Raw genomic sequence first — 26,170 nt, forward strand, 5'->3', positions numbered from 1 at the left:
ATCAGTGGTAGGAATGACTATGTTGCAATTTTTTTCTATACTTTAGAACGAAGGTCTTCATTTTAGAAGCAATTCAGCTCTGTGGATGGCCTTTAAATCCTGGCTTCACCACATGCTAGCTAGTTGTAGGACCCTGAGCCTCAGTCTCCTCCTGAAGAGTGGGTGCAGTAGCAATATCTACCTCCCAAAGTTGTGGTAAATAAATAGATGAACACTTACAGAGTGCTTCAGAAAAGTGCCTAGCATTAAGTGTCACAAAGTATTAGCTAATGTTGATACTGGAGATAACAGTGTGACTCTTACACACGAAGAGGCAATCTATTCTGTTTCGAGTCTAAGCTCTGCCCATGACCGCCTGGGTGAGCTGACAGGTTTTTTCACTTCTTTGAGCTAAGTTACTCATTCCTCAGATTAGTTTTCTTATCTAAAATGTGGTGCAAGTAGTACAAAGCTCATGGAACTTATGAGGAGATTAAGTGAGATAATGATGTAAAGCACGAAACACATGCCTTTAGAATTGCTTAGCAGGTGGCATTTTTCTGCTGCTGCTGCTACAACCACAGGTAATTCTGCATTAGAATTGTCATTATTGAACTAGAAGTAATGCAAATTTCTGTAATAGACATGTAGCCCTTCTTTAAAATACAACTCCACAATGTCTAAGAGTTTATTAAATATGTCATACCTCTACACATTAGTACCTGGTAGACTAGACATTTTTGTTTCCTCCCTAGTGGTCACCATGGATTTTAATCAATCCTATCTCAACACACCCTTTTGAGCCTATGTAATGAAACAGGAACACAAATACTTTGGGTCCAGACTCAGGTTATGAATGTGGAGTCTATTAACCAAGCACACTTGAATTGGCTGGATGCTTTGATGGAAGCACTGAGCTAAATATTCAGCTTTTCAGTGGAGTTCACAAATCCTTACTTAAACTATGTTTTAAGACTATGAAAATCTTCTACCTTGGAAGAACTGGCAGGGCCAAGTGCAGGCCATTTACTCTAATCTGATGAGACAGAGAACTCCTGTTAAGCTTAGGAGAGCTTGACTGTAGTGCACAGGCTGACTCTAAAGGTAATCAGTTCTAGGTACTCCAAAAGGGTTTTTACTTCTTCAGGTCAGCTGAGCTTGAAGGAACTGGTCAGGTGTTATCTGGGTTGGCATGAATGGGAATAAGAAGCAGGGACTTTTTTCTTTCAGGACCTAGGGCTGAGTCTTTATCTTTCACGTCACTGCTATGGTTGCTTGGATCACAGCATCAGAATCCTGGATTTTCTCCTTGATTCTTTTCCTTCCCATACTTCCAGTTTAGCATGCATTCCAATTATCAGCTGAATCTTCTGGAACTGGTACACTTGCCATTGGTGCTTTCAGTTGTTTTCTGTGATTATGTGTTCATACCCTCCCTGTCTCTCCCACCCCCAGTCCCTTCCCTCAACTAGTTTGTAAAGTCCTTATGGGTAAAGCATCTGCCAGCACATAGCAGGTCCTCAGTAAAAGACTGTCCATTAGGGAGCTCTGTAAGATCCATCACCTATATTTTGGTTATGCCCCACTGTCAGCCAACTTGACGTCTGGGATGGCCAGTAGGCTTAGTGAACTTAGCAATAGTCTTCCAGACATTTCATGAGCACTAGATTATCCTTTTTCCTGACTACTTGTCAATGGATAGACAGGATCTGGATAAAGGCCTACTAAAAGAACTTTGGTATGGCTTCTTCTCATGTCTATCCTAAGGAAACACTGTGCCAGCAACTGAAATTATAATTGCTGTGAGTCACACTGTGAGTCACATGGGTTGTCACGGCAACCTATTAACTATATCACCAAAGCACCTCTGTTAGCTATGCCAAGGAAGGTTTCTGCACTTTCCTGGACTGTGAAAATTATGTGGGTAAGCCTCAAGTTTGAGGTTGCTGAGAGTCTACAATCAAAAAGAATGGCCTCAAGGAAAGGAAAAGAAAACGATAAAATAAGGTTATTCTAGTTCCTGGTTCTCCTGAGTAAATGGCAACAATTGTGACAAATTGTTGGGTTCATTTTGTGGTATCAACAAATGCCTAAGGAGAGGAGGTTGAGGCCTCAAAACTAATTTTCTCTAAGTCAAATTCAAAGCCAAGTCTCTGGGAGTGAAAAGTGAATACATTAACCTATTCCACTTTAAATGATTGCAATAAACACGTTTTTATGGAGGCAAAAGATTACTCTGAAAGAAATATTCAGGTTTGTGCTAAAATATATTTACTATTGGGAACTAAAACCATTATAAATAATAGTACTTTAATTTGATATATTTGAGGTGTTAGTCTGCTGCAACCAAACATTTGAGAATGTAGTAAGTTACCTTTTAATGGTTATTTATGTTAAAATTAAAACCGTTTAGAAGGTTCAGAAGCAATTTTTGTATTCTGGGAGGAAAATTCAAACGAACACATTTTCTTGATTGCTTACCACTGAGTAACCTGAACTTTTTTTTTTTTTTTAATCATTTGACCATCCTGGAGTGTGAATGCAGGAGGAGGTGCAGGGTTGGACCAGAACAATAAGGAACATAAACAAGGCTCAAAACAGGAGGAAGAGGGCTGGGGTTGTGGCTCAGTGGTAGCGCACTCACCTAGCATGTGTGAGGCACTGGGTTCGATTCTCAGCACCACATATAAATAAAGAAAATAAAGGAAAAAAAAAAAAAAAACAGGAGGAAGTGGCAGTAATCAGATGTCCTTGGGATAATCTGGGGGCCTCCCAGGTGTCCCCTGGCCTGTTTTGTGGTGGCTGTCTTATATATTCCTTAAGGTTATGACTATGATGCTGAACTTCCCAGTAGCAGGAAATAGCTAAGATGTTCTGTTGTATTTTTTCATCTTCATATTTGTCCTCTTGAAACATTTTAGTAAATGTGAAACTATCCAAGTAGAATTAGATTAAGAAGTCAGGAGTGAATGGCCAGTTGTCCTTGGCAAATAATACAAACCAAAACAGCAGTTGATTCCAAGAAAAAGATATTTATCCACACAGTACTATTTCATCAGGAAGGAGACCAGAACAAACTTGTGAAACACCAAAGCAAAAGCAATCTTGCAAGTGTCCAACCAAATCCATGTGCTATATAATCACCATGAAAATTAAATTGAAATTCCACGCCACAGTGTAAAATTGATCTAATATGTCCCTGTCCCACAAGTACAAACTCTCTTTCATGTTCGCACACCAAAAACCAATAGCAACATTTGCTATCAACAATTGAAAAACATCACAAATGTAAGAAGTCCTTGACCAATTTGGGCATGATGATCTTGTCCTGAAAGCCCTAAAGCCTTGTCTTCTCTCACCAGCCAAATGAAGTTCAAACACTTAAGACAGCCTTCTTAGGAACTCAGGTGAACCTGAATACTCCCAGGACTATGTTCATGGATTCTTCTGAAGCTAACAATCAAATTTCCTCTCATGGGAGTTCATGGCTCAACTCACCCCCCCAAAATTTTTTTTTAATAAGCAATATCTATATTTCCAGATAGCACCATGGCCTAAAATATTACCACATGTTACAACTATTCAGGTTCATTTTGTAGTTCTTGCACCTCTCACTGGGGGGCCTGTGAGCTGACATGCTGGTCTGATAATATATTCTGCAACTGTACACATTAATTTGTAAGTTGAACAATCTTTCTGTGAGGGCACTTAGGAAACTCAAATTGAGCTCACTAATGTGGGGAGACTTCAGCTGTCAATGATTATGTAGTCAAGTCTTGACCAAGGTTTCCAGAACTTTGGCTAAAAATGGAAATTTTGAGACAGTACAAAAATGAATTCATACACTTCAGTGATAGTGAAACTTCTTGAAGAACAGATGTCAAGATGATTTAAGAGGAGCTGGAATTACATATCTCAAAAAAACTTATAGGCAAGTTAGGGCAGTTCAGTTTTCAAGAAAAATCCGACAGATGCTAAAGAAGAAGTCATTTGGGTGACTGTTATTAGAGAAAGAACTGATTGATTTTATTCCTCCTCATAAGGTTGGGACCCTGTAGAGATGCTAAGATCAGAAATATGATGGGATGTCTGCTGAGTTGGGTGACAAAAACAATCTCCAAGTTTCAGAGGCACAGGGGACTTTCACAGTTCTGCACTTGGACAATTCAATTTCTCCTTGACGCATGCAAGGTTCTGGGTCAATGTCTATGCAGCTGCTATCCTTTGCAACTCGTCATTGGGTGGTTTTATTCTGGGCCTTCTCCCCCAAATCATGAAGGTAAATATATTTAAACAAAAAAATTTCTGAACTAAACCTCTCTCTCAACCATATAAAGAGCTTTAAGTCTTTCTAGATTAACTTTCTGTTTAATGACTAAACATTTTCCTACTGATTTTTTGATGTTAGAAAAACACTTAAAGTCCACCCACTCTGGCTATATCTTGATTTTATGTTAAAGCAGATTTAGCTGATGAAGTTCTTTAAGCCTTTGTCAAAAGGCCCACTTGGTTACATTGCCTGTTATTGGAATATCAATTTTTCCTCACTAGCTGCCGTTCTCATGCTGTCACCTAAATCTTCCATGAGTTCTACTTAACCACAGGCTGTTATTCTATCTACAGCAGGTCAATGAAATTATTTTCTGGATGACAATTCCTTGAATGTCTTTACAGATGGACCGTCCGTACATTAGTAATTCCTATGGTCTCTTACTCATGTTATCTTATGAGTTACAGTATATGCTTCATGTTCAATGGAGTTAAACTAGTGGTTTTGTCCACTTCTCTAAAAGCCAAACGATATTGCAAATAGTCAGTAGCTTTCTGGATATTGATTGCTAGGCGGCTAGGAGTCCATACCCCAAACCACCATAAACAGTAGGCACAATCAACAGCCCCTATTTGGGAGAGGCCCAGGACTGAGCTAGCAGAAAGACTGAATTACTTACCACCTCTAGAGTGGGTCCCTCCAGGCCAGGGACGAGCTCATGGGCAAGGCTGTGCAAGGAAGCGCTCTGTACCATGCCTGCCCTGCGGATATACAGAGGACTTCAGTCTCCTGCACTGTCAATCTCTCAGTCATCATGAGCTCAATTATGCACCGACAACAGCAAGAACAACAAGAACAACGACAAAACAACCCCCAAAAAGCTAAGGGTCACAGACTATCCTGATGGAGGGACAGCCAACTGAAACTGTGCTTTGAGAGATGGAGGTGCCATCCTGATCACGTGTCCAGTATGGGGAGGACCTTTCATTGTTCCTCAAACAAGCATTCCGTGGGAGCCCGTGAGAGAGCCACGTGGAGGGACTGCAGGACTGGGGCCTAGGAGGCAGGCAACTTCTCATTGAATTTGATGCTTTTTTTCTTTTTTCTTTTTTTTTTTTGTTTTTTGTTTTTTTGTTTTTGCATTTTTGTTCTCTACAAATACAGATAGACAGACAGACAAACCCAAGAGCAGATTTCAAGAATCAACTGAGGCACAAGCTGAACTACTTTGATGTTACACAGATTTTTTTCCCCAAATATGAGCACATGAAATAAAAAAAATTTAAAAAGTATAATTAAGAAAAATTTGGGGATATATCCTTGTCATTCCTATATTGTGCCAAAATAGCTCCACTGCTTGCCTTAAAAAGATGCCCAAACACATCTCATAGGTAGCACAGATCTGTGGTCTAAAATAGTCATCAAATTCTAATGACACCATTAATTCAAAGCCTGAATGATATGCTGGTCCAGTGCAGTGAAAGTTGACTGCCTGTGTCAATGACATATGATTTCCTCCTGAGGTTCAAGGCACAAACATTATTGCTCAGATTGCAAATCACAACACCTTACATTGACGTGAGTTTGTAAACTTAGGGTGTAGTTTGAATGAAGGCAACTGATGAAAGCAGTTGAACCTGAGAAGTGGGATGAATACAGAGCATAAATCCAGCACACATTTCCACATCAAACTACCGATGCCATTTACCAGGGCCCTCGTAGGTCATGCCCATGGTCGAGCCACAGCACCTCTATTCCCAGTCAATATCTCTGCTCCACACACATAAGAACAAAACAGCCTAGTTTGTGAACTAGTGGAGAGGAAAAGGAGACCAAAGTTTAAAAGAAATCAAGGTGATGTTTCCTAGAAACATACCAACTCTTCTAAGAAGGATCCAGAGGGAGGGTGATCAGTAAGTGATTGATCCTCCTGGCTAGATTTCATGATTTTTCTAACGATTCATGGCTTGAAACACTAGTATTCAGCAGAATATGTCTAGCCTCTCTCTTCAACACACACTCAGTACAAACAGGTGGAGATGTACCACTTCCGACCACTACAGGTTGAAAATATGACCTCTGTTGACCATGGATCACAGCTGGAACATTAGTTTATCGAAGGGTCACAGCAGCCAGACATATGCGAATTCCAACTCTTCAGAAAACTTTGGACAAAAAAAAAAATGCGTTACTTACATGTATGTGTCTTCTTTGTTACTGAGATACCTGGAAGAGAAGAAAAAATGACAAAGGTAAGAAAATGTCCTCTCTGAGCTCCACTGATTGTACATCATTCCAGGGTGTGCTCAGGAACACCATTTTGGTCAGATGGCAATGCATGGCACTGTCACCAGACCTATCCAAAACCATGCAAATGAAAATGACAGACTGTGAGTATCACCCATTGGCCTAAGTGTTTAAGAAGCAGCATGGACAGACAGTAATGGAATAGGGTGAAACAGGATGAGAGAAAGTTCTTGTTTCTTTTTTATACATCGGGGAGATGATCACATTTAGAGGCAGAGATTTAAGGGAGACATTTAAGATGCAAGAGAGTAACACCAACCTATTCAGACAAGAGCAAGCTGAGCAACGGAGCCATTAATTTGGTATGGCCATTGGTTTTGTGTTTACTTTTTAATGAAAATGACTCTTCTTGCTCACATGAAGCATAACTTTTAATGGTGAGGGAAAAATTCTTCCACAAAATGTACCTACGTGTCCATACTCATTAAGGTCATGTGGGGAATGAGTGCTTCCTCTCTGCAAATGGCAGCAAAATGTATGGAACATAACTGCATGGAAATATGAAGGATTCATGAGTCAGCACCTTTGATGTTTCCAAGATGATTGACAGATGGCGGGCGAGGAGTGGAACTAAGCAATAGTTGGCACGTAAGAGCTGATAAAGATAGCAGGGATGTATGCTTCAATACAAACAATCCTATTTCCAGTTCAGAAATACTACATCTTGAACTCATCTTATGCTCCATTCTTCTTGGGAGATATTCTCAAGACTAAATAGGCTCAAAGTAATAAAACTGTTGAAAACATTTAGCCTGTGACTAAGAACTGTGGTAAACCTTGAATTTTTTTTTTCTTTCAAGTTATTAGGAGAACTATTTAACCCTCCTTTGGAAAGTAAAAGTTGTTGAAAATTTTGGCATCCACATCAGACCTATTACTTAACTATGGAACATGTCGTACAGGGAAGAAATCTGTTATGAAAAATCCTCGGTAGACATTAAGAAAAAAAGTTAGTTCCAAAGTTGTGCTCCAAGACCAAAATCACACACTTGCTCCCCCCACAATTTTCCAAAGACCTTATTTAGGGAAGCTGAAATTACATAGCCCAACTCAAATTCTTTTCCCCCCCTTTTTATTGAGGAAAACTATATTGTTTTTCATCATGTTTGAGTTGGCTTTGCAAAGTGAAGTTAGAACCTTCTGTGAAGATCTTTGGAGGCTCTCTCAGATGGAAACCACGAAAGTGTTCTAGAATTTTTCGAAGTAACATTTATCATGGGAAGGCCACCTCCCCCAAGAACAACAGTGAGTAAAGTTAAAAATCTGAATACAGTTTGCAACTCTAGCTTATGATACCAGCACCAATAAATTGATACATTAGTGCATTTCAGCACTATGAGAACCCTGTGTGTACTTTCCTTAGGAAATGGAGCTTTCTGTAAAATCACTTTGAAGAGAAAGTGCTTAGGCTGTCACTCCTGATTATTCAAAACCTCCACACAATTGGATTTAACACAGCCCAAAACAGACCTATCTATATTCGCTGAGTGTGGAACTATTTTCTCCTGACATCCGAAGGCCTGATGAAAATACTACTGCTTTGACTTTTCTACTTAAATTTATTATACAGCGTGAGACAGTGTTCTCATCAAATATTTTCATGATGATTACACTGATAATAGATTTTGAGATTCTTTCCAGGAAAGCTGCCTTATCTTGGAGGGCATGGTAGCAGGCACAGAACTAAAACTTCCCATATCTCCAGGAGAAAGTGTAACTTCAGAAACAGTGCCAGCTCTGGGCTCCTTAGTTTTGTTGAACTCTCAGTTAATGACCGATATAAGTAATGTGAGGTTTGTATTTATGGGGTTGCCTGATTTAGCAGATAAAATTCGGATTTCAGTAAAACTTAAATTTCAGATATTAAGTTGTTTATCTTAAATTCGATATTTCCTGGGCAATCTATATATTATGTGACAGTCCTAACCTGTACAAATATAATGTAAATTATATTTATTGTATAAAATAAAGATACACTAAACAGTTAATATGAACCTTTTCATGAAGAAAAGCTTAAAGACACACCCATCTTGTGAAAGCACTATTTTTTAAAAGGTACATAAATATTTTACTTAGTAGCCATTTTGAAGACAGAGTTCTATTTCCCTAGAGTAAGTGAACAAACTAAAACAGTGTAAACACACAAAAGGTAAATTTAATAATCAGAAAATACATTGGCCCTCCCTTTGTCCTCCCTTGAAAAATAATCATGATTGCTCTAATGCCTTGAATTTTTTTCCCTCTTTTTTCCATTGAAGTTCTTGTACTTTATATTAAATGACTCCACAGAAGTTCAGAAAAAAAAGAAAGAAAAAAATAAATGAGGAAAATATCCTTTTTATTTCACAGATGGGGAAACTGAGGCTCAGGGAAGTTTAATTAGTGTAATAAAAAGTTTCTCTGTAGAAGTAAATACTGGATGGGAAGCCAGTCTCTGCAAGTCTTTAAAATATACTGTATTTTGTTTAATGTATTTGTAGATATTACCTTTCAAAAAACTACATACTTATTAGTAATTCTTATTACTCCCTGGAGCATACCTCTCTGTTGCCAGTTCTATAAATACTTTAAAAACTACAGGGCCCTGTCCTCAGCCTTATCTAAACCAGGAAGCCTCATCATGGGCTTGGGTGAAAGATGTACTCAAACAGATACTGATACAAACTTGTAGAAACCACAGTCCCTCCAACTTGAAGAGAGGCTGAGTTGATTTGAGAAGATTCCAGAATATTCTAGAAGAAAGAGAACATTCTACTAGAAATCCAGCTGCCTGAATTACCTACCCCTGTCTCCCTGGTCTCCATTCACAGCAGGCTTGTGTGCCCTGCTTTGCTATTGGCAGCTGTTTTCTCACTTTTTTGTGGTGGGGGAGAGGGAATGAGTTCTCTTTTCTTTCTCTTCCTATTTTCTGGAGGTTTCAAAATTCCTGTCTTTCTCACCAGGAAGAGAGTTTATCCTCAGCCAGATCACAGAAGTCATATATTGTGAATTTTTTCCCTTGAGTGGAGGAGGAAAGACCTTCAGAAAAATACCTTCTCTAAACCTAATACAACCAGCCGCAGCAGGAGCAGGAGCTCTGAACCAAGCGATTCTTGGAGAATTAAGTTTCCTAAGGACAAATCACAATGACTATTAAGGAGGCAAATACCTCTAATATTCTACTCAGGAAAAGAAAAGCATACATTCTTTAAAGGCAGCTTATAAGAGAACTGGATTTGAAGGCAAGCTGACCTGAGTTTGCACACATAGCCCACCTTGGACAAGGTGCTTAACTTTCCTGCAACTGAATCTCTTGGTCTTTAAAATTAGATATAATCATCATAATACTTAAAAGACTATTGTGAAAAAGTGAAATAAGAGCTTTACAACCCGGGAAATGTGAATAAAAATTAATTATTGACTTTGGTAAAGGGTAAGCAATTTGCACATTATTATTTTAACAAAATTGAATTATCACATGCTCCTAAGAGCCATGCCTTCACCTTTCATAGTGTCCCTGGGTTTCACACTGATTCATGCCCAAGTACGTGGTTATCAGACCAAGTGACTAGAAAATGCCTTCACTTTTGATGGAAAAGAGCTGAGATAGAGAACCAAGTTCCAAAAGGTAAGTGTATTCTATTCTAGACCCTGAGCTCCATTTTGATTCTGTGCTCTGCACAGTCCAGGGGGGTTGCTGATCAGTGAGGACAAAGGACATTGATCACCACCATCAAAGGGTGTAGAACCAAGCCTGGCTGTTGTGAAGGTTTTGATTCACTTCCAAATGACTGGGAAGAACACCAAGATCCTTCCTCAGAGATTCACAAACAGGCCAGAGCAGAGTAATGCTCTCTACAGAGAAAGCGACTTCATAGAGTTGTGGTGAGTGATGGGGAGGACCCAAAACATCCCCTCCCCCAGCCCCAAATGAACCCAATGGATAAATTGGGAAAATCATTTAACTTCCCTGGGCCTTCATCTTCTCATCTGTAGAATGAGGTAGTTGAATTGAAAGTTGATGGTTTTTAAATTTCCCTTCTAGTTCATTGATCAATAGCTCTTGCTTTCCTTTTAAGCTATCAAACCAACTACTTCTTTCTAAACCAACAGGCTGCCAGATCTCTCTCTCTCACTATTAAAAAAAAAAAAAAATCTGAGGTAGATCATAATCAAAGGTAACCCCCTGAAAATTTTTCTTCTTGCCTTAAAAACCAAAGAAGGCAGTGTTCACAATAGGTTATGTAAGTAAGAGATACACTTCTCTGGGGGAATCTCTTAAAATGATCTGGGCTGGAGAAAAATGGTATGTTTTGATGAAGTTGCCAGATGCCTTATTATTTCTCTCTCTCTCTCTCTCTCTCTCTCTCTCTCTCTCTCACACACACACACACACACACACACACATCCCACACACCATACCAGAGGCATTTCCAGGTATGTTTTAAAGCACTTTACAATAGACAGTAATTTTAGATTGCCAATTAAAATAACTAAAAATAAGAAAGAGAGAGGGAGGAAAAAAAATAAAAACTCCACAAATACTCCACCCAAAGTAAAGCAGGACTTCTAATATAGCAAGATTGCCTGACTCCATTGCACCAACCATGCTTCAAAGCAAAGTAAAGGAAATGTCATGAAAATACCACAGATTTGTCACTGTCACGCTTATCAGTAGGGAAAAGTTTCAGAGTTATAGTCATCCCAGGAAAGAGCACTTTAGGAATGTAATCTCATATTTCCAATCAGTGCCAAATCTTGGACCAATTAACTTCCTTGATGGACTTCTTATTTTCTCTTGGTTTCTAGCAATTGTCTAGATTCCCAAGTTAATTTTAACCTTTTTTTTTTTCTTGGTAAGAGAAGGCATCTTTCCTCCTCCCCAATTCCTGAGCTAGCATTTCCGGAGACCTTGCATTCTGGACAAGTCACTAGCTACAAAGATGCTCCTCTGCCACCTTGTCCACATAAAGCCTTGTGCCTTCTCTTGTCCTCTTTTGCAATGAGATAATGACTGTTGAGGTAGAGATAAAACAAACATGGGTAAGTTCTGTGCTTGTAGCAAAACAAACAAGCATACCTAAAATGTAGCAAAGAGGTTCTTTTTTTCTTTATCTTTTTCAAATATGTCAATATTGCTATCTTTCAGATGAATTTGGAAGGAAGAAAGAGAGATACTGGGGGATAATTCAGTCTCAGTTGACCCAACTCATGATGCTACACTTGCCTTGCACATTGACTGCTTAATTTCTAGAAAAGGACAACTCTAAATCTGAAGATCTTCACAAGAATTATTTTCATTTCTCACAATATGTCTGAGTTACAAAACATGCCCATCACTGAAGCTGTGAGATCTTGGGCAAATGGCTTAATCTATCCAAGTTTATGTGTCTTTATTCACAAAAGGAGAAGAGGGCTGGGAATTAAATGAAGTGATACAGCACTTGCCTAGCATGCATGAGATGCTGGGATGGATCCCTACAACTGAAAAATAAGGAGCTGGCGGGGTGTAGGGATCCCATTCTAAGTGCTAGGTTTATGGTAAGACTTTAGATGATTCATGTGGGGCCCAGGGTATAGTTGCTTCTTTCCTTCTAAGACATTTCTAACTGCATATGCTTTGTGAATATAATCCCTGTTAGATAAACAGAGATATATCCCTTGGGCAAACACAGACATAACCATTAGGGCACTGTTGTTAAATAGGTGGATAATCTGGGAAATTAGGTTTGAGGGCTCAGGGAAAAAATTTAAAATAAAACTTGGAACATTTAACCTCCTCCCTGCCATATGATCAGCAGGCACAGGGCAAATGTCACGGTCTCCTGGGCCCCCTGTGCTTCTCCTTACTTCTTGATTTCATTGTTGTAAGGAGCTCCCTGTCAAAACAGCAGTTTATGCGCAGTGGATGAACACTAGCTAAGAAGCAAGGCTGAGCATTTAGGTTTTTTTTTTTTTTTTTCTTGAATGGCCAACAATTGCTTCATAAGGAAAATGCTCACACTTTGTGCTGGCCCTATGTTCCCTCCTCCTCAATCCTGAGTTGTCGGATGAGCTTGCTCCATTCCACACATAGTCAAGGAGAAAGTCCATGCAGGAGGCAGGCGAGGAATACAGCCCATAGGGCCTTGCCAAACAAAATGATGTTACAAAACAATGTCCTTGTCTAGGACAAAAGAACCATTAATGATAATCAGTACATATTACTGAAAGTGCTCCAAGTAATCTCTGGACTTTGTTTCAAAAATTCTTAATGGACACTAATGCTTAGAGTTCACTCAAAAGAGAAATAAATTATGTGCCAGGGTTGCAGGGACCAAGGACAACATGCAGAAGGCATCAAAAGCATTAGCAATGTTACGACAATCAAACATTTTGTAATTACATAAAAAGCCTTTAAAAATCATTTAGAAATACTAATTATGAACATTAATAATACTTTACTGTGAAGTTTCTTTTATGTTACAGTTGAGCCTAGTTTGGGCTGTTTCAGTAATAATATTTCAGTTCTTTTACCAACCAAGGTGCTTTTGACTCCATGAAAAAATTCCCTTTTAGTTTGAAAAATGGTTATGAGAATGGAATAAGAATTTTTCATTCTTTTAATTAAAAAAAATTATGTGTGATTGATCTCCATCTTTAGAGCATATTTCCTGACATTTGTACCCAGAAATATCTTTTAATTTTGGACAGGGAGACCAGAGGTTTGCCTTCTTTTAGGTCCTTCATCCTTGACAAAACAGTTCCAAGGACAAAAACCTCATTTCAGGTCTTCCAGAAAAGGCAACAAAAAGAGATCATCAGTCTATCTGTGGAGGAAATCTTGAGACTAAACTTATTTGGAAAACATTCATCTTTCCTCTTAGAGATAACTATGCGATGCATTATGAAAAGTTCATACCTAAGGAGGGTAATTTCTCCTGCTGGTGCCAAATGCATGTTTAGTACTAACACACAGTAAGGATCCTAAAAATCCTTATTCTTTCAAATTGACTTCCTTTTATTGAGTCTGTATACTGAAAATGGAGCTACCCATTAGCTATTACTTGGTTGATTTGATCTTGGAGCTCGAGGTTGAGGTGTGAACTGATAACTATCAACACATTCAGCTTCACCTTTTGGAACTGAGTAGTTTTATCTTCTAAGTGAATGATTAGATTCAGGGCAAATCAGCAACTTTTACCATGCTTTTCCAGAAAACACTTTATTTTATGTCCCTCTGAAATCCACTGAAACTGTTTACCTTTGCACTAATAGAGGTAGGTACTGACTTGAACTGTCTATAGGAGGCTCATCTACATTCTATAAGCATATGGTTATTGCTGCAATGCCCAAAGTCAAAGTTAACAGGACTGATTGGATAAGGATGACCCAAAGGTTATGGAGTTGCTGACCCCAAAGCAAGTCAGACTCTATGGATATTTTACACATATTATGCTATTATAGAAAACCTAAATCATATCTCATAAGGAAGAATCCTGGTCAGCATGCCAAGTCAGGACAGGTAAAGATGGAAGAAATTCTTCCTGATTTGCAGTCACCTCCAAATAAAAACCTGCTATTGATGGCAGAAGCATGGACAGACCAAGGGTATTACTAGTAAGGACACAGGAAGAAACAATTTCATAAGTTCACTCATGTCTGAATCACCTAGGAAAGAGAAGGAATCTGCCGAACTGGAAAAGATGGAAATTAGTTCTAAATTTGGAGGAAATGAGTTCTACTGTCAGAACAGATAAAGGGTAAAAGTCCCAAGATACTAGGAGATAGTAAACAAAGATTTAGACAGAGAGAGGCAACTTCAATTATTCCAGAATATATTGGATACTATGGGTACATAAGTTATTTTGTAAAATGTCAACCTTATTACCATTTTGAAGAAAGATGAAAAAACAGATGAATGCATCAATATTAAATGATAAATCATTACTGTTTATAACCTCTTCCCTCTTCTGATTACAGAATTTCTGACAATTTATCTGGATTGGCCCTTGCTGGGTAACAATTCAAGAAAAGAAGGAAGTCATCAAAGTATTTATTTTGTTTCTGTAGAAGTTGGTTCTTGTTAGACTGGATACATAAACCATTTTCCCCTAAGGAATTTAGAATCAGGAATCCTGGATTTTATGCCTCACTCTGCCACTGGATGTGTTATTTGGGGGGATACCATTTAATGACTCCAAGCAGTTTCCTCATCTCTAAAAGGAGAGGAAAAAGATTTCTTTTTGGTTCTAAAATCCCACCACTAGAAATGTAGCCTTAGGAACTAATCATTGATATACATAAGGGTTTTCATCATAGCATTGTTTATTTCAAAAAAACATTAAGAGAGATCCACACAAATGTCAACAGAGAGGATGACTTTTGCAAACCATGGTATATCTATGCAATGAAACAGTCTATCATTAAAATAATGAGAAATGAATCTCAGAGAAAAATGTTCTAGTTGCATTAAGAGAAACAAAAACATTCAAATCCACAGAGAATAATATCATTCTGTCAAAAAGAACAAATACATACAGGAAAAAAAGAATAAAAATATATGTACTGAATTAATGAGGGTGGCTATCTTTAGGTGAAGGAATTATGAGTAATTTTTTTCATTGCTCTGTCTATATCTTCTAAAATTTCTATAATAAAACTGTAAAAATAAAAAAAAATAATAAAAAAGAAAAGTTACTAATGAAATACCTACCTCACAGGGTTACTGTGAGGATAAAAATGAAATAACAAAGAGCGATGGTGACTTAATATTAGTTTTTATTACTGCAAACACCTCTTTGTGACCATTAGGAAACCCAGTTTCCTGTGGCAACTACTAATCGCACTATACTTTCCAGGGAACTCTATGGGAAGTCTGAAGTTAAAGGGTGGTGGCATTGCAGCCTACCTTCAGAGGACCCCATGGGATGTATAGTCTGGTTAATAGTAATGATTATCAAAGTGCTGAGGTGGTCTGAAAATAAGCCTCACAGAGTTACTGTGGTTGCTTTATTTTTTTTATTTTTTTATTTTTTTTGTACCTGGGATTGAATCCAGGGGTGCTTTACCACTGAGCCATATCTCCAACCCGTTCTTTAATATTATTTAGAGACAGGGCCTCACTAAGTTGCTGAGGCTGGCTTTGAACTCGTGATTCTTCTGCCTCAGCCTTCTGAGCTGCTGGGATTACAGGCATGCACCACCAAGTCCAGCTGCATACTATGTTTTGTATAAAGCTCTAAATGCAGTGAGATACCTAACACTGATATTAGACAACTTTTGACTCCTGGAAAGAAAGCATCCTTTGGTCACCAAATGAGGTTTCCTAAACCTGATTACCATAAGGCATATAACTATGCTGTCACCACAAATAGCATAAAGCTGACCAAGGTCTGTGGACATCCTGGCAAAGCAGGTACAGCTGCAGAGACTGGTCACAATCCTTCAAGGTAAGGGCAGACCCTTTTGTCAGTATCCCCTGAGAAATCCCCAGGACTTCCTGCTCTGTGATGAGGTTCTAGTGTTCTATAGCACAGCAGGGTGAGCATAGTTTACAAAAGCCTATTATATATTTTATGAAGAACTAGAAAAGAGTAGTTCAAAGGCTTCAAACTCAAAGAAATGGAAGATGGAAATGCTAATTTTCCATATTTGATCATTGCACATTGTATACATGTATTGAATTTAACAGATCGACCCCATAAATCAGTACAATTATTATGTGTCAATCAAAAAGGAAAAAATTAAATAAAAGAGTAGGATTTTGGAAACAGAGCACCCAAGTTGCAAGCCCAGCATTACCACCCACTAGTCATTTTACTCTAGACAAGTGACTTTGAGCCTCAGTTTCAATTTTTGTAGAGTGGAAGTAAGAATACCTCTTTCATGAGATTGTGGTGACCATCAAATGATACAGACAGTACAAAGCTAAAAGTCATTAACTCTCACTGAATTCTATTATCAAGGTAACACATCTTACAGCAAAGTATTGGTAAGGGGAAAGGTCCATGTGTCTTGGAATTGCAGCATTAAGATAGCACTGAACTTCAAAATAAATATGGGCTGTTTTTGAGATTGACATACATTGTCATAATTTGTTTGGTTTCAGCTAGAATAGCTTTTCTCATCTTTTCCTTCTTTTTTTTTTTCACTTTTTTAGTCATAAGGAGGTTATAATGGGATGTGTTTCGTTTCCCCAAAAGACATGTTTGAATTTTAACCCCAATACCTTGAATGTGTCCTTATTTGGAAATCCTATCTTTATAGATGTATCAAGATGGCAAGTTCATACTGGACCAGGATGGGCCCTAAATCCAGGAAAGGCTTACACAGGTATCTTTCTAAGAGGAGGGAGAAAGGAGAGGGATTGGAGATTGGAGTCTAGAGACACAGAAGACACTCAAAGAAGACCATGTGAAGTTGGAGGCAGAGATTGGCAGCAACTATTAGAAGCTAGGAGAGAGGGTTCTAAAAATTCTTCCCTAGGGTTATCAGAGGAAGTATGATCCTGCTGGATAATTTTTTTTTATCCATTTTGTACTATGGATTGTACCTAGGGGCACTTAACCACTGAGCCACATCCCAGCCCTTTATTTAGTTATTCATTTTTAAGACAGGTCTCAATAAGTTGCTTAGGGTCTTGCAAAGTTGTTAAGACTGGCTTTGAACTTGCGATCCACCTGCTTCAGTCTCCCAAGTTGCTGGTGTGTGCCACCATGCCCAGCTCTGACTTTGGTCTTCTAGCATCCAGAATAAACTTTTGTTGTTTTAAACCATGCAGGTTGTTATAGCTGCCCCATTAAATTAATCAAAAGTACAGGAAATTTTATTGAAGTCTCTGCCAATATCCCTGGGTCTTTCAAAAGCAGGTGGTGAAACTTTCTTGTTGCCCTTTCCATCCATTTCCCCATTCTTTGATGACATTCAAGCTTCAAGGGAACACACAGTTTCCCAGTTAGAAACTCAATTTCCCAGAGTATTTTAGAAGGTAGGTATGGCCCCAAGATGAGATTCTTACAGAGAAATCTAAGCAGAAGGGGGTATGTAACTTCCATGTCACTTAAAAAGAAACTGATTTCCCTGGATAGCCTCTATTTCCCATGTCCTAAGGAAGATCTGGGACTGGACATGTTCAAATCTCCTTATGACCCTGCAGGACACAGCGACAGCATCCAGGAACAATATCACGAGTATCATTCAGAAGCTACATGGGAGCCAGAGTGACTTTGTGAACTGTAAATCAGATCACGTTTGTTGTCCACTCAAACTCCTTCCCAGCTCAGAAGGTGCTACGCCATCCAGGCTGCCAGGTTCTCCAGCCTCACTTCCTCTTCCCTGCCTCCGCTGTCTCATTCTTCGACACCAGACTTCTGCTCTCAAGCTTTCAGTTTGCTTTTCCTCCAGTCTCTCTGCTTCTAATTCCCTCTACCTGCTTTGATTTTCCTCCAGATCTCCCCAGGCCTCCCTCTCACCCATTCAGATCTCTGCTCAACAGTGACCCCCCAGGATGCTTCCCATCCCATGCTCCACCTCGTTGCTTTGCTTTTCTTTACAGCATTTTTTTTTTCTTTCTGACATTCTACTTATAAGTGTTATATGTCTTCCCAGCAACGTCACCTCTTCAGGTAGGAACTTTGTGTCCTTGGTTTAGCACTGTACTTGTGGTGCTTAGAATGGTAGGTGCCTGGCATAGAGTAGCTAAGGGGGGAAAAAAAGAAGAAGAAGAAGAAAAAGAAAAAAAATGTTGAATGAGTGAATGAAGTACAAAAAGTTATTGAATAAATGAATGAATGAAGATGGTTTCCCAAAGCCATGCATCTGGCTTACCCGTTGTGACCTCAAAGACTCTGGAAATGTACAGGAAACATGAGAGGAGTGTAAATGGTAAGACAAGCATTTAAAGAAGGTGGCCTGGGGACAGGGAAGGAGAGACTTGCACAGGTGAAGGGAAATTGGAAGGCTACGTATTAAGAGTGAGCTATGAGAGAACACACAGGAACCCCAGGACCCAAAGCAGAGGTCAAGCAATCAATAGAAAAGTTAAAATGGCACTTTTAAACACTTCTGATAAAATCGATTTTGTCGTTACCAGAGCTGAACACAGGGCATGCATGCTTCATCTGTTAGAAAGATCTTTATGATCTTGTTAACGGATCCCCAACACTGCAGCTGTAAAGGTTATAACCCAACTTGTAAAGCTAATCTCATATTGGCTCTGGGATAATAAAGAACTTACAGAAAAATTTCTACTTAACTATGTGCTATTGCAAGACACAGGGCTCAAGGACTTCTCATGTACTACAACACTTCAGAATAGCTGCACTCTCCCATTGCAGAGATGGAAAAAGCAATTTTGGAAACAATGATTTCCGTACTCAGGGGTCTTAGACATAACCGCTCAGAGGCTAAGTTGGGCTTAACAATTTCCCTCCTATTCAAAGTGATTTTAAAGTAAATGTCAGGATGCCACTGCCATCAAGTTAAGCTGAAACCGAAAGCAAATAGCAGTTTGGCAAAAACCTTCTCTGTCAAATTAATTTGTTCTAAACTGTATTTTTAAGACAGCTCTGTTTTGTGTATCTGTATTCTCAATTTTAAATCCTTGGTTGGTTATTATTATTACTTGATATGTGAGTTTTGGGTCATTCTTAAATATAGAATTCAGCATGAGTTCTTGACTGATACTCCGCTGGACCACACAGGCAGGTCTCGGGGGTAGTACAGAAAGGGAAAATGAATTTATGCAGCATAGAGGGTCCAGAAAACAAACAAAATAACAATCACAAAATCTTTCTGAGTGGCCTTGAAAAAGAAACAAGGAAACAAGGGAGAATATGAGGGTAGGTTTGATTTCAAGCAGGATGCATACTAAAGAATGTAAGGATAAAATGATACAATGTCTGGGGTAAGGTTTTAGAATGCTAATTTAGCAAAGGAAAAAGGGGTCAGATGAACAAGTGTGGAGAAATCTTGCTACATCTTGAATCTAGGTCTTGGCGAATGGCAGTTCATGGCCCTGTTGCCTTCTTTTGTCAATGTTTGAAATTTTCATAACGAAAATTCACTCCAGGAAGGACTGACTGGAAAAGTTTAAAAAGAGGTTCTGTCTCCCTTCCATGAAGTGTGCAAGAGAGTCTGCCAGTGCTCATGAATATGCATCAGAGGTGTTTCCTCAGCAGCTGAGGAAGCTGTTACTAGAGTGGGTTTTAATGGTTTGGAAAGCAAATACAGTTATATTCCATATGTACATTTATTTTATGAAAAAATGTTGAATCTCTTCTTCCCTGGCCCCTTCAATTCTTATTCTCAGTGAAGTCTTAATCTTTCCAATCACGATTTTGTCAACCATGCTACATTTTAGGAACATAACTTCATTTGTTGGTGAGGGAGTATTGGAATTTGTTATGTCCCAGTGAAAGAAGCATGAAACCACCTAAGGACGCAATTCTCAGAATGTATCCTTGTCTTTAAGCGATGCATGACTGTATTTCCCCCATAAACATCTTGTTTATGCACTTGTATTTTGAAAGTTGTGGATACATGATTTAATATTCCATCCAGATAAGCCTTATAACTGCTATTTGATGAAGATAACTGATTCCCTCCCTCTTTATTTACACAAGAGAAACCTGTGCCTCAGTTTCCAGGGCAATAGAACCAACAAACAAACAACAACAACAACAAGGTAAGACATCCCAGCTGCCACCACTGGTAAAGTCGATGACTTTAAAGCTCAGGCTTGAGGAACCTTCCAGCTAACTCAGCTCCCTACTAATTTTTAATGTTTTCCCACAACACACATTGTTCACATCACTTACAGAAATATGGCGATAAAACATACTTGGATGAAGCAAGCAAACTTTCAGAGCTTTACTTTTAGCAAATGAAGGCAAAAGTGACTAATCAGAGTGAGCGAGACTGAGTCAGGAGCATCAATCGCAGAGTGAATCAGCCTCTGACAGCAAGTGCGGCACAAAGCGTCCCTTCCACCACCGCCCGGTGCAGAGGAACCGCGAAGCTGCAAAGAATCCCTTCATCGCTTACGCGCTGACAGAAGTCTTATTATTATTACATATTATGCTGAAACTCCGAGCCTTACTGTAAGTCATCATTTTATATAGTTTTAACGATGACAGTAAAATACTGCCACAAGTGGCACTGTCAACTTTTCTATGAGCACTACCTTTTCCTCGCGGTGACATTCAAAGTACGGAGTCTCCTTCATCTGAAGGAGCTGTCCTATCAGCCTGCTAATGGGAACAATTCATTTAACCTGCACTCCAAGTACAGCCAAGGAGCGGAGTAATATGTATAGGGTCCAGGGGGAATCGGTCCTCTCAGCCGGCCCCTCCTGCCATTTGATTCATTGACGAGAGTTCCACTTTCTTTCCACTTACAGGAAAAAAAAAAAAAAGGACATTCCAGAAAAATTAAGGTAACTTGTAGGTAGGCAAATCCCCTCAAGCTGCTGGCTTGGATTATATAACAACTCCCTAATTCCAGAGGAACAGGAAGCCGGCATTTTCTCTGCTTTTTGCTTTTAATGCCCTTCCACACTCTCCTCCCCTTTTCCCAGCCCACCGCCCAGCCTCATATGCCTCTGACAGGCTAACCAGCTCCCATTCCTCATCTCTCTTAATTATGTGGGTACTTCTGCTTACACTGCGTTGTTTCTTGGCTTCATAAGAATCACTTTACGCTCCCCTTGTTTGTTGCTTTTGACCCACTCACCATGGAACACTTGCAGAGCCCAAAATCTAGGGATAGAACCTGCTAAGATTATTGTATTAAACTATTGTTCTAAAATGACTAAATGCATTATTTCTGCTGACAAAGAAAATGCTGAGGTGAAGCAAGAGGAAAAGTAAAGACATGGTTTTCCTAAAATGGATGTAGACTTATGGGCAGTTTTCTTCTCCAGAGACTCAGTCCTGATTCTTCTGATCAGGTTTCAAATCCATGCAACACAGTTGAGATGGCTTTCTCATTAAATTGGTATACTAGGTAAATATTACCTGCTTCTAGGGTGGGGGACTGACACAGAAGAACTGGTTCCTGGGACTCTAAAGGATTTGTAAAGGGATTAAAAATGGGGGCTCAGTTTCTGAAGGAGGCTGTATGTTCTGCGTTCAATTTGGAGTGGCTGTCATGATAAATAGGGGGAGATTGTTCAGCTACAGTGAACTAAAACAATGCCAACTGCTATGGATAGCTTTTTGTAGAATTCTGAGTTATTTTGTTTCACAAGTTTTATCTTTAGTTATGACTTCCTTTAAAGACAGTCGGAAAATAAACATGTAGAGTAAATAGCTATATACACCTCAACCTACTGTTGTTTCAAATCCCACAGGACTGGTTAGATGTGTTACATTCGGCACAGCTGTCCAAATGAAGCCTCCCCTCTCGGCATCTTCCAAGTACAGCCAAAAATACCTATGTATGACCTTTCTAAGGATCCTTTACAAAGCAGACGTTGAAAGTGAACACAGTACCATCCACCCGGTTGTCCTTATCGCCTTTTCCTGCAGAGCTGTCTGAATTAGCTATTCCCTTCCAGAAAAGTTGGTCCACGCATGTCTACTGCTGCAAACTTCAGACCCACCTACCCACCCATGCAGTGATCCCACCTGCTCTGGATAAAATAGGGTGGCACTTGGGTTAATGAAATCAGAACCTGTTACTCAATAGATTCTGTGGGCTGGTGTGACCATGAAGAGTCATAAACTTCTAATTTTTTATGCTTTCCTCAAATTTCACAAGTTATTTTTATTATTTCAAAATCTAGCACTTTATAATAAATTTATAGGATGCTTGGGGGGAATCTCCATTCATATTCGATGGTATCTCATTCACCATTCCTCCGGGATAGAAACACAGAGTTGCACCTCTCAGTCAGCCAGCAACTCTGCACTTGTGAAGTTCCTGTGCAGTAATGACAAACGAGGCTCCATGGGGACTCCACACACATCCGGGAGAAATGCCTACAAAGTGAAAACAGTGACACTCCACTGAAGTGGGAGCACCTAGGCAAGCTGGTAAGATGTTTCCGTGCTTTTAGTCATGGAGCGATTATGCATTTTATTGTAGAAATTGGCATAAAGCATTGGTTTCAAGTGATTTTTACATATTTGATGCATAAAGTGAGTGTCATGCCTTCCTTTCTCTTCCCAGGACCATCAGCAGCCACCCCTTGTTTCAGAGGGGGATTTACTATGGGAGCAGTTGCCCGGCATGCTGGCGATACTTTAAAAGCAATAAAAAGCCCAACTAAAAGCTGGGTTGCTTTTGGTTATTACTCTGTGCTGACAATTTGGAGCAGTATCAGTGATAAAATATTCCTTCCCTGGGGCTGACCCCTCCCATTGCCAGTCCTCTGTTGGATGTGCCACTGGGAAAACATTCCAAAATCATTCTTAGGATGGGCACATCATTATTCTGAAAAATGAAAGGAGTCTATCTTCACTGAGGAACATCTAGAAAAATCACCAAATATTTTATTTAGGAGAGAATTAAAAATTCACATGAACTCTTCTATTTATTTATAATCAGAACCCTTCATGTCATTTCTACTTTCTTGATCATTAAAAGATAATCCTACCATAAATATCTCTAAGCTTCCTGGCCACCATGAGGTGCGTGGTCCTTTGTGGCAACGTGTTCCCCCATGATAAACTCCCATTCCAGGCCCAAGGCGACAGGACCAAGTAGCCACAGAATGAGACCTCTAAACCCAAGAGCCAACAACGAACCTTTCCTTCTTTAAGCTGATGGCTCAGGTGTTTTATGAGAGCAACCAAAAGCTAACAATTGCAAAGTCCTAAGAAAGAAAAGTCATCTAGTTGTGAAAACCCAGAGGGACTGAAATCCATGCTGCAAGTGAAAGGGGCCTGCGAAGGTCTGGGTACTGCATGACCACGCTGCCTGACCCTCCAGAGAGGATGAAACCATGTGACCGCAGGGACTGGGTGCCCACAGGGATCACAGGGAGCCTCTCACTTGACTTCTACAATGAGGTGCTATTGTACCCACTGCCCTGAAAATAGCCCCCCCCCCAAAAAAAAACCTCTACTATTTAGACCTTTGTGCCATGTATTTTTTTTAAAGTTCATTTTTGAAAGTTTAGCTTTTAAAAAGGAATTGCATATATATCCTCAAATTGTCCTGTGTCCATCAATTTATAATTCCAGGAATAGCAAACATTATCACCAACACTGAACATTATCATGAAAAGTAAATCCTGTTTATTTAGTTGGCTTAAAAGGTATCCTTTAAAAAATTAAGAGGTCGTTTTTGTCTTAAGTTTTTGACTTCTGCATTTATTCTTGTTAACTCCCTCTTCAGAATCTTGTATTAAGGTTATGAATCTTCTACTTCCCAATTTATAAGAATCCTAGTTAATCATATGCACCCTTTCCTCTTTCAGATTCTTCCTGATTGAATTTAGTTTAGGTTATTTTGTGTGTAGGCAAATTTAAAATATCTAGAAGGGTGGAATTCAGGCCAGTTGTCCTTTATTTATGATAAAGACTTTTGTCTATTTCAAAAACACATTCACCTATATCTTAAAAATAGTTTTATGATTTTATTTTTCATATTTAACTTAAAAATTCAAATGGAATTTGTCTAAATGCACTTTTATCTTTTTCTTCCTTTAGCTTAGCTTGTAGATAAATTATTCCACTCCACTTCTTGAGATTTGAGTCTAAACAATACACCACTGTCTCATGTATTTCTTTGTTCTCTTCCCAAGAGAGAGATGTCACTGTGTCTGTCACATCAGGAAAAAAAAAAAAAAAATAGGAATATCAAAAAGGCTTAAAACCAAATTCTAGCCCCTAAACTTTACATGTAGAATTTGAGTCAACTCACCTCTTCTTTAGAAAATGAGGCCAAACACTGATATGTGGAGCATCTGTTTCTTAAATTTGTTTTCACTGAGTAAACCTGGCCATGTTTCCTGACTTCCTTGTACAATGAGGACTAACAAGAGAAGCACGGTTGTATGTGCCAAGCATTTAACACCTTCTACAGCAGGTCATGGTGTAACAGAAAGCTTTCCTTTTATCTTTGGTATATTTGATATTTGCCTTCAATGAAAATTACTAGTGATATTTTAATACCTATTAACAGTTTTCCAAAAAGGGCTAAATCTATTTTTTTTTCAAAGGCCACATATATTGTTCACCCATATTTATTTAGGTTAGAATTATATCCTCAAAGTTCCGAGTGCTCACTCACTGATTTCACACAAAGTAAACACACACAACACCACCCAGCCGGGCCGATGCCGCTCCTCCAGCTGATCTGCTTCTTGTCCAGGAGGAAAGCCAGGGAGACTGGAGAGACAGGAAGGGCCTTGCAGAGAGGGCCTCCCTATCCAGATACAGGAATTGTGCTCATTGTGAAAAGAAGGGAGATGGAAAAACTGAAACATGGGAAGAATAATATGCATATGAAAATTAAATAATAATTACCAATCAATTCAAATGTGTCTAACATATAACAACCTATTTTTATTACTCTTCTTGCCAGGGCAATCATCATTCCAAGAAGTATTGCAGCACATGCTTTTCAGCAGTGCTGCATTCCTTAAAGAAGAGGTGAGCCACTCTGAGAGCAGAGTAGCCATCCCAAGGTCCTAGCTGACCACTCCCCAAATCCTTGCAATCTTTGGAGCAATGCCAATGTGATGATGCTTAAAGGAACTCTTTCATCACACTCTTAGGGAACAGGAATAATCTCAATCCTCCAGAATATGGGGACCTAGTATAATTTAACATTCATCTCTACTTTGTGAGATAAAGGAACAGCCCAATAGACAAAACAAGGAAAAAAGTCAGGAATCTTTTCACTGGTGTATTTCATCAGTAATAAATGTTTTCCCAGCACAACGCTATATTCAAGCATCAAGGAAGTTGCTTAATGAAGAAAGGCACCTGGTTTCTCAGCCTTTACAGCTCCCCAAATGTTTCAAGTTCTTAAAGACCTCTGAGCGTTTGGGTTTTTAGTTCCTTCTGCCAGGGATGCTCTTCCTCTTTTTCTTTACCGGGCTGATTCCCATTCATCCTTCAAGATTCACTACAGGACTACCCTCTGCCATGACACTTAGGCTGATTAGTGCATCCTCTGGCTAGTCTGCTGTGGTCTATTGTGCAGCTTGGTCATGGTCCAAAGACATCAGTAAAGGGAAGGCTGGGTACATGTTTCATTCACCAGTCAATGTGCCTAGGTGCAGGTCTGCATCTGCCCCTAGGAGGGGAGCAACTGTTCTAAATCCCTCAAATGCAGCCTTCTATTTTCCATGTGTACCATTCTTATAGCTATCATGCTGCCTTATTATTTGCTTATCTGTATACACTACCCCCAACTCCATGCACATCCTACCCAGAATATATAAAACATCCAACATCACTCCTTTCAATTAAATATCTTCTCTCTGAATCCTAATCCCTGTCATAGTACCTGGCACACAGGGCTTGTTGGAAAATATTTCTTGAAAATTTGATGAATGAATTAAACATATCTTTAAGAAGTGTGCGCTATACTGTGAGGGTTTCATCTTCTATGAAGCACCATAGCAAAGACTTCATATGGTCAGTCTGAAGAGGGGCCATAGCAAGAATGGTCCTGCAGCAGAGGGGGCTGAGCTTAGAA

General features: G+C 39.2%; 1 protein-coding gene across 1 annotated transcript in view; it reads right to left on the reverse strand.

Annotated features, from left to right (window-relative positions):
- The window catches only part of RORA (RAR related orphan receptor A), a 675,763-nt gene that overhangs the window by 164,116 nt on the left and 485,477 nt on the right, over positions 1 to 26,170 (reverse strand). Inside the window, exon 2 of the mRNA XM_079129337.1 lies at positions 6,446 to 6,475. Coding sequence (XP_078985463.1) covers positions 6,446 to 6,475 — 30 coding nt within the window. The remainder of the gene's footprint in view (positions 1 to 6,445; positions 6,476 to 26,170) is intronic.

The sequence above is a fragment of the Sciurus vulgaris genome, assembly GCF_902686455.1.
Source record: "Sciurus vulgaris genome assembly, chromosome: 2".
NCBI classification, from domain to species: Eukaryota; Metazoa; Chordata; class Mammalia; order Rodentia; family Sciuridae; genus Sciurus; species Sciurus vulgaris.